The sequence below is a fragment of the Apteryx rowi genome, unplaced genomic scaffold (genome assembly GCF_003343035.1).
Source record: "Apteryx rowi isolate R43461 unplaced genomic scaffold, aptRow1 scaffold_1062, whole genome shotgun sequence".
Lineage (NCBI taxonomy): Eukaryota > Metazoa > Chordata > Aves > Apterygiformes > Apterygidae > Apteryx > Apteryx rowi.
Window position 1 is genome coordinate 166,317 of NW_020447267.1, and position 9,143 is coordinate 175,459.

The 9,143-nt window shown below is 37.7% G+C and overlaps 1 protein-coding gene across 1 annotated transcript in view; it reads left to right on the plus strand.

Annotated features, from left to right (window-relative positions):
* Nucleotides 1-9,069, plus strand: part of LOC112968036 (mucin-5AC-like) — a gene marked incomplete at its 3' end in the record, with an annotated part of 28,718 nt that extends 19,649 nt beyond the window's left edge. Inside the window, exons 19-29 of the mRNA XM_026069844.1 lie at nt 99-250; nt 809-947; nt 1,081-1,194; nt 1,525-1,704; nt 2,212-2,451; nt 3,057-3,213; nt 3,697-3,825; nt 4,156-4,300; nt 5,568-5,611; nt 5,709-5,915; nt 7,300-9,069. Coding sequence (XP_025925629.1) covers nt 99-250; nt 809-947; nt 1,081-1,194; nt 1,525-1,704; nt 2,212-2,451; nt 3,057-3,213; nt 3,697-3,825; nt 4,156-4,300; nt 5,568-5,611; nt 5,709-5,915; nt 7,300-9,069 — 3,277 coding nt within the window. The remainder of the gene's footprint in view (nt 1-98; nt 251-808; nt 948-1,080; nt 1,195-1,524; nt 1,705-2,211; nt 2,452-3,056; nt 3,214-3,696; nt 3,826-4,155; nt 4,301-5,567; nt 5,612-5,708; nt 5,916-7,299) is intronic.
* Between the last annotated feature and the right edge of the window lie 74 nt (nt 9,070-9,143).

Consider the following 9,143-nt stretch of genomic DNA (forward strand, 5'->3'; position numbering starts at 1 on the left):
AGCATATTAAAGTAGGTATCTCTTCCACTTACCAGATGTAGATGGACTCTTCCATCAGGGCACTATATCAAGTTATGGTTTCTGCATGGTCCTTACAGTACAGAACGCAGTGTGTCTCTGGCTGTGTGTGTCCTGGTAATCAAGTGCTGGATGGCGAAGGTGGCTGTATAGCTGCAGAGGACTGTCCATGTATTCACAATGGGGATTCCTACCGTCCAGGAGAATCTATCAGAGTTGGCTGCAACAACTGGTAAGAGCATATCGAAAAATACTATTTTCAAGCATCTGAAAGGGGATAGTTTAAGCTCTAGGTGAATTACAGTTTTTCACTCTCATAGTATCAAGATTTATGATTGACAATGGAATCCTTTATAAGATGCTCTGCTTAGTATCTAAGAAGCAAGCTCTTTTTGTTTTTTTACAGTGCCGCACAGCACAGAAATTGCAAGTGATCAGAAGAACAACATGTTTTGGATGTTCTTATATTCATTAGAGATAGTCAATAAAACTTTTTTCCTCTCAGGTTATAGGCAATCCCTACATTTCAATATATCTAACAAGATTCTGAAATGTGAACGATTTAAAATCTTTTCTAACTCAAATGATTCATGATATAATGAAGTAACACAGTCTTTGTGTACATCCCAAAGGCTCTGGAGCTATGCTATGTTTCTGCTGAGAACAAGCAAGCTTTACTTTTTCATTATAAATGTTACGTTTTAAACACTGATGAATGTGCATGCAGAAATGTATATATATTGTATATATATTTGTTTCTAACATTTGGGGTTCTTTTTGTCTCATGTAGCACATGTAGAAACAGAAAATGGCAATGCTCTGAAGAGCCTTGCCTAGAAACCTGTTCTGTTTATGGAGATGGGCATTACACCACCTTTGATGGCAAACGTTTCGATTTTGAAGGAGACTGTGAATATGTTCTGGTCCAGGTAACAGAGTCCTTCACGGAATTTTGCACTGCTGAAATATTTTGCATATGATGACCTAGCTTCGATAACATTGAATATCATTCCCATTTTTAGACCCAGCATCATTAACACCTAATATCATTCCCTTTTTCAGAACTACTGTGGTAAAAACAGTTTGAATCGGGGAACCTTCAGCGTCATCACTGAGAACATTCCATGTGGTACTACAGGAACCACCTGCTCTAAGTCTATTAAAATTTTCCTGGAGGTAAGTATTTTCTTCAATAAGTTGTGTCCAGGGCCTTATGTGCTGGAATGATGGAATAGCCTCTCCCACACAGATTACATTGCAAAAGTGTTCATGAAGACAGTGAAAATGTTATTACACTTCCTTGCTCACTGCCAACAATTCTGCTCACTGCTACAGAAAACAAAGGAGGGAACTCTACAGTGAAATTGCTAAAATGAGGTTGTTGAATAGAATCATTTTGATAGTAATAGAATTGTTATTTCAACAATAGCTACTGCCAATATATAAAACTGGACACAACAGCTGACTTTTTAAATTGGCTTCTGACTTTTTTTGTTCCTGTCCCAGAACTATGAATTGGTGCTCAGTGATGGACACTCTGATGTCATCCAGAGGACACCTGGAGGAAAAATGCCATTCCAGATCCGTTCCATGGGCATCTACATGGTGGTTGACACTAATRTTGGCCTGATCCTCATGTGGGACAAGAAAACCAGTATATTCATCAAGCTTAGCCCCGGTTTTAAGGTACATGTTAAAAGCCAAAACCTGGAGCCAACTTTTTCTGACTCATTTTCATGTTATGTCTTAAGGGAAAAAAACAGAAAGTTAGGCTACAACTGGAAGATTGAAAGAAAGGCAATTACATATTATTGTTCTTGTAGTATTAGCTTAGATTCTGTACTATACATTTTCCATAAATTATGTTATTCAGCAATTGCATAACTACAGCTACATGAGTAGCTTTCTTCATGAAAAGCCATCATAAAGAGGTATGTTCAGAATTGGATAAAACTAATTAGCTCAATACTAACAACAACAACAAAAAAACAAGTCTGCTCTGCTTCTTTCCCTGTCTTTTCTAACAAGTTAGAGGCACCTCTTCATGAAACTCATTTTATGAGGCTGTCCGAGACTGTTACTAAAGAGACCATCTTAAAGCTTAAATGACATTCATCCTGAGGTCTGTTACTCACAGCTACTGAGAAACTACACCTTACTGATCTCCATCCTTTTGTGTTTACACCCACTCAGGGACATGTCTGTGGCCTCTGTGGAAACTATGACAGCAATGGGAACAATGATTTCACTACTCGCAGTCAGTCAGTGGTAGAGAATGTGCTGGAGTTTGGCAACAGCTGGAAAGTGTCTTCCACTTGCCCAAACGCTAATCGTACCAAGGATCCCTGTACTGCGAACCCTTACAGGAGCTCCTGGGCACAGAAGCAATGTAGCATCATCACCAGTGAAGTTTTTGCGAGGTGTCACTCACAGGTATGACAAATCTTCACTCTGAAATTCTCTTGAGCCAGAGTTTACATTAGTTTTTAGGTGGGATAGCTGTATAATACACTAGGAGTTAGATTAGCACATACTTGACCAGGTGAAGCTATAGCAAGTTCCAGGGAGACTACACAGAGATGACAGATATTCATCTGCACTTCTTCAGCTGTGACATAAACTAATACACCTAAGAAACTGATAGTGGAAGAAATATTATCAGCTCACTTTTTTTTAGAAGGGACAATCACAGGTAAATCTCAGGGCATCTTTAATTTTTAATGGCACCATTTTCTATTGAAACAGCTGCCTTATATCTGTGATTGTGTGCTAGAATCTACTACAGTAACATTTATTTCTGCAAAAGTGTCTTTAACATCAGATAGCTCTTAGGGTTATGACTTATGAATAGTTGTATTCTACATTTTTCAATTGCTTTTTCAGAACATCCTCGTAGTTTCTTCATTTCTCACCTTTCTTTCCTATGTATACAGAGCTGTCAATTCAAAATATTTTACTCGATTATTTGAGGTGAGAAAATGCCTTTTCAAAGAAGAGGACAAGTGCATGAAATAAAACTCGGATGTTTTCTCCAACAGGTTGAACCAAATGAATATTACCAAGCATGTGTGAATGATGCTTGTGCCTGTGACACTGGAGGAGACTGTGAATGCTTCTGTACAGCAGTAGCTGCCTATGCTCAAGCATGCAATGAGTTGGACATCTGCATTTCATGGCGAACCCCATCCATTTGTCGTGAGTCTCACCACACTACTTTCTGAAGGGGGCCAGAAAGAAAGAAAACATAGATCAAAAAGGAAAACAAGTAGGAAGAAGAAAGAAAGGAGGATAAAATTGTATTTGCAAGAGCCATTGCTATTTTCTAGATGTAGCAAAGTAACACAAAGCAAGTTGGGTGTATCAGTGGAAGCCAATCTATCTTACTAAAATGAAACCATACACTAGTAATTGTCAGTGGTGCTGTTAGTGTACTATTTACTTGTTGATCATGATGCACTATTGATTTTTAATGCTTTATGCTCAATGCTTTATTACCTTATTGGTCTCAAAGGATGGTCAAAGTACAATGATCATATTAAATTAGAAATAAGACATACTGTTCACCTCTTACATGATTATGCTAATGACATGGGATTTTTACTCAGCAAAATTATAGCAATGAAGGCCCTCAGGGCAAAAAAATCAAATGTATCTTTCTGCCATTTCTCCTTCCTCTAGCTCTGTTCTGTGATTACTACAATCCACAAGGGGAATGTGAATGGCATTACAAGCCATGTGGAGCCCCTTGTATGAAGACCTGCAGCAACCCAAGTGGAAAATGCCTTCATGAACTGAGAGGTTTGGAAGGTAATTATGCATATCTCATTCTTCTTATAAAAAGATAAAATGGAATATGATGAACAAAGTTCATATTACTCAATATATGAAATGTTTATATTAGAAATTGCAAGAGATTTTCTAATTAGTATGTAATTCCCTAATGGATCATGAACTTGTTTGGAATGARTATGAGAGAAAATGCTCCAAAGCTCAACGAGCAATTGATGGAACAGCAATAACAGAGGGTGAAATTCTTCTCACCAAAAGGAATTATTTGGGGAGAAAAGATATTGGCAGAGTGTAGAGTTACTTCTACCTGTGAAAGGTCTAGTGTCAACAACTCTCATCTTTTTGCAGGCTGCTATCCACATTGTCCAAACAATAAATCCTATTTTGATGAAGAAACCATGACCTGTGTTTCATATTGTGGTTGTTATGATGATAATGGAAAACGTTACAAGCCAGGAATGCAGATGCCTTCAAAGGAGAATTGTAAATCATGGTAGGACTAGTAAAGATTTTTAAAGAATGAGTTTAAAGTTGTGATTGGAACATAACTCATCATGCATTAAATTTTTTGTTTGCTAACAGGAACTAGGCCAGCCGTAGGCTATTAATTAATGTCTAATTTTCTTCTGTTTCCAGGAAGTGAAATGATGGCATGGTGAAACATTTTACTGTAGAGAGATTAATTTAGTACTCATTCTGTACTTTCACTGAAATAATTTTAAATTACTATTATTAAATTAAGTAGGAATAAATTAATAATAATAGTTACAGCAATAGTCAGAGAACTTTTATCAAGTTATCCCTAAAATCATTATGTGAAATTATTTAGAACTCAGTAAACAATTAATCTTAGTTGTTTAGAGCTTGTTTCTGTTATTCTACTGGTACTTATGTATTTGCCACAGTCAGCAAGTATTCCTACATATTTTGTCAGAATTGATGAATATAGCTATACATGTTGGGACAAATGCTGATAAGCCTTCTATCAAGTAGCACAAAGTTAGAAACAGTTAACTCATGTCCTGAGATATATTTAAAGTCGCTACACTGAATACTATGAGCAGCACAGCCAGAGTTAGCAAGGAACTTAGCGCTAAGCCCATCTGAGCATTTATGCAACTTTCATAGCATGTATTGCAGTTCATAGACAGCTTTGCCCCACATCATCTATGCGATTAATGGTACTAAACCTAACCTGTTAAATACATATCTATATTCACTGAAGTTTATTCAGTGTACATATGCCCTTAGTCACTGTAAATAAAGATATTGGGAATCAGTTCTTAATAAATAACAGGTAAAATCCCCATTAAAAACAGACTACATTCTTGCAGGTGATTTGTTGGAAACCTGGGGTAAATTCTCTATGGGACAACCTCAATATCAGCAATACAATGATCCTTTTTCAAATGCTACATTTACTGCACTTTCCCTTCAAGGGGATAAGTGAACTTAACCAGGAAATGAGAATGCTTCAGATCACCCCTCCCCATCTTTCCCAGCCTCCAAAAGCAGCATTAAGGATACCCCAAGCTAAGTATGCTGGCTTATAAGAATTGCGTTTCTTGCCTGAAAACTTGAGTGATCCTACCTAACTTGAATTTGTACAGCAGAACTGAATACCTGAAGCAGAGAAAGATAGGGTCTTTCTACATTTAAACATACAATGAATAGCAAAGGACCAACAGAAAAATTAAAACAGTAAAATGATGTCATTAACCAATATATCGATATTCATTGTTTCATTTTTTCTTTTCCAGTGAATGCACAACTAGTGGCAAAAACTGCAAATATGATGCATATGGTATGTTGACAAAGTTGTTTTTATCTGAATAGGATGCATTTGAAGCTCTCTGCTCTGTTTCAGGTACCTACTGACAACATTCTCTTTTGATTTGCAGCCTGCCACTGCATTTATGATGGAAAGATATATAACTATAAAGATGTGATCTACAATACTACAGATGGCACAGGAGGATGTATTGTTGCAACCTGTGGTCCCAATGGGACACTTGAAAGGCATATCTATGAATGTCCAGTCATAACATCGCCCACAACATCAACACCATTTCATTTCAGCACTACACCACCTGCCACTACTCACACAGGTATATCCTCTGTTGCCCATGTGAGCTTATTCTATTCTTCAGTAAGTAAAATGTAGATACTGAACTGTGCCCGTGCTTACAACCTAAATGAATTAATACAACCTCAAAATATGAGACAGTCAGTCTCATTTCTTATTAGCATTTGGTTTCAGTCAGCATTTGTTAATCAAACTGATACAAAAAATAAAACCACTTCTGAAACACCGAAGTGGAAACCAGTGCACACTACTTTCATACTATTCTTTTGCTTATTTTTATAGCAAATGATAAGAAAACTGTATCAGATTTTCCATACATAATTGTAACTATTTCTATACCATTTCTATTAAAATTTCTCTTGGTAGTGACTCCTGGAATAATCTTGATGGAAAGAATAAATTATTCATTATTTTTCCTATTAAATTACAAAATGATTGCTTTCTTTAAAATTGCTGGAAGGGCTCATGGTATTTGTAATTACAGTAGTAAGTGGATTGCTCAGATATTGGCATTCATATATTGAAATTACCATTTCTAGAATTCCTGTTCAGCGTTCTTGTGTTGGTAATGTCTACTTCCTATGACCACGTGATGTTTGATGAAACACATTTAGTATAAAATTCAGAACTACAAGTTCTGAGATCACAGAAGCCATCAGGACAGCTGGAATTCATTAGCAGCTTTTTTCAGCCATTTCACAATGAGACTTCACCTGGATTGAATAAGCAAAAGTTCATGGACTGCTCTCCAGCCAAGAAATGGTTTCTTTAGACCCGAGCTAATGTGCAATATGGCAGTGTAGGGATGCTAATAATGCTTCATCAGTCATCTTGTAACTTCAAATGAAGGAGCAAATGCAGCATTTCATGAGCAGTCAGTTTATCTGGAAAAAAAAAAGTACCTATGAATCCTCACACATAGACTGGGGAACTAAATGCTATTCTTTCCACTGGGTTTGAATCAGCTTTGACACTCAGGAGGGACTAATAAATATAGATGCAAGATACAAACCAATCAGTTACACTGAGTAAAATGCAAAAAATGTGAGGTTCGGAGCTTTTTTCTATTTTCTTTTTTGATAACTGTATAAATTATGCGCATTTGTGTTAGAGAGGGGTTTTTTTTACACTTTGGTACCTGAGTCTTATTTCAGCACTTGGTAAGAGATAATTGGCATTCTCTTTGAATTGACAGTTCCAAGCATGTCATTAAGTCAAAATGCTGGCTGATGGATTCTCTGTTCTGGTTCATATTAAATTATAAGCAAACTAAACTGATGTATTATAGGCTCATAATGCAAGCAAATGACCTTAGAAAAATGTTCAGTCCATTTAATACACAAAAGAGAGAATATCTACAGAAATTCATTTTTAAGGTATATTATCTTCTTCTCTTTCACCCACAGTGTCACCAACTACATCAGTATGTGTTCATGAAGTCTGTAACTGGTCAGAATGGTATGATGGGAATCAGCGAATGCCTGGCTACAATGGTGGAGATTTTGAAACATTTGATGATTTGAGAGCTAAAGGTTATGAAGTCTGTAAAGCTCCAAAGGCTGTTCAGTGCAGAGCAGAGAAATTTCCCAACATACCACTGAAAGAACTTGGCCAAAAACTAGAATGCAGTAAAACAGCTGGACTCACATGTTACAACAAAGATCAAATTTCGACAATGTGCTACAATTACGAAATCAGAATCTTATGTTGTGTTTTTGTACCATGTACTCACACAACTGTCACCACAAAATCTTATGAAAGTACTACACCAATTACACTTACAACTCCAGAAACAACAACTACTTCTTCAAAAACCTCTCTTGAAACAACAACAAGTACTTCCACTGAGGCAATATCCAGTACAGTGCCTTGCAAACCTGAGTGCAAATGGTCCAAATGGTATGATGTCCATTCCCCAACTTTGCACAACAAGGGAGATTATGAAACTTACCATGACATTAGAGCTGCTGGAAAAGCAATTTGCAGAAACCCTGAAAAAATACAATGTAGAGCAGAGAAATATCCACATAAATCTATCGAAGAAATTGGCCAAGTTGTTCACTGCAATGTAACATATGGGCTTATCTGTAGAAATGAGGATCAAAAAGGAGAATTGCATATATGTCTTAATTACCAAATAAAGGTATTGTGTTGTGATGACTACAGCCACTGCCAAACAACAAGAGTGACATCTACTGCATCAACTGAAACTTCCACACAAATATCTACAGCTACAGAAATGACATCATTTTCATCCACCACAAGATCAACACCAATTACTACAACTTCTGAAAGCACAACATTCAAACCTTCAACTCCTACAGGAACAACCACAAGCACATCCACAACAGAAAAAACAACACCTGTCACCACTTCTCCTTCAACAGCTCCTCTTTGTAGTAAAGAAGAATGTGAATGGTCAGTGTGGTATGATGTCAGTTACCCATATTATGGAAATCAGAATGGAGATTTTGAAACAATTCAGAACATAAAAAAACATGGATACAAAGTCTGTGATAACAGAAAAGCTGTGGAATGCAGAGCAGTAAGGTTTCCTGACACACCATATCCCCTCCTAGAGCAAAACATCACATGCAACACAGAAGAAGGGCTGATATGCTACAATAAAGACCAATTTCCACAAATCTGCTATAACTACAAGGTCAGATTCCAATGTTGTACTAACAAAAGAGTACCATGCTCCACAACCAAACTGCCCCATACAACTACAGAAAAACCAAAAACAACATCAAGTATTCCTACCACATCAACTAGGTTTACATCCACAGAAACAACACCATCAACACAAACACCAGGCATTCACACATATAAGCCAAGGACTACTCAACCAACAACTCCACCAAAAACAGAACATATTCATACAGAAACTTCAACAGGAAGTACGACAAAAACACAAAAACCAACAACGACCACACAAACTGGAACGCCTATGACATTAACACCGATTGTCACTATCACGCCCATCACGAGCCCCACCACCACCACCACCAGCCCGTGGATCACCACCACCTCCACGGAATCACCCACCACAGTCACAACCTCCACCAGCACCCTCTCCACCTCCCCCGAAACCACACCACCAACCACCACCGTCACCAGCACGCCCACGTCAACACCCACCGTCACCCCCACCACCACAACCTCCACTAGCACCTGTATCTCGGAAGTGTGCTCCTGGAGCGAGTGGTTCGATGTCGACTTCCCCTCCTCGGGGCCCGGCCAGGGAGAC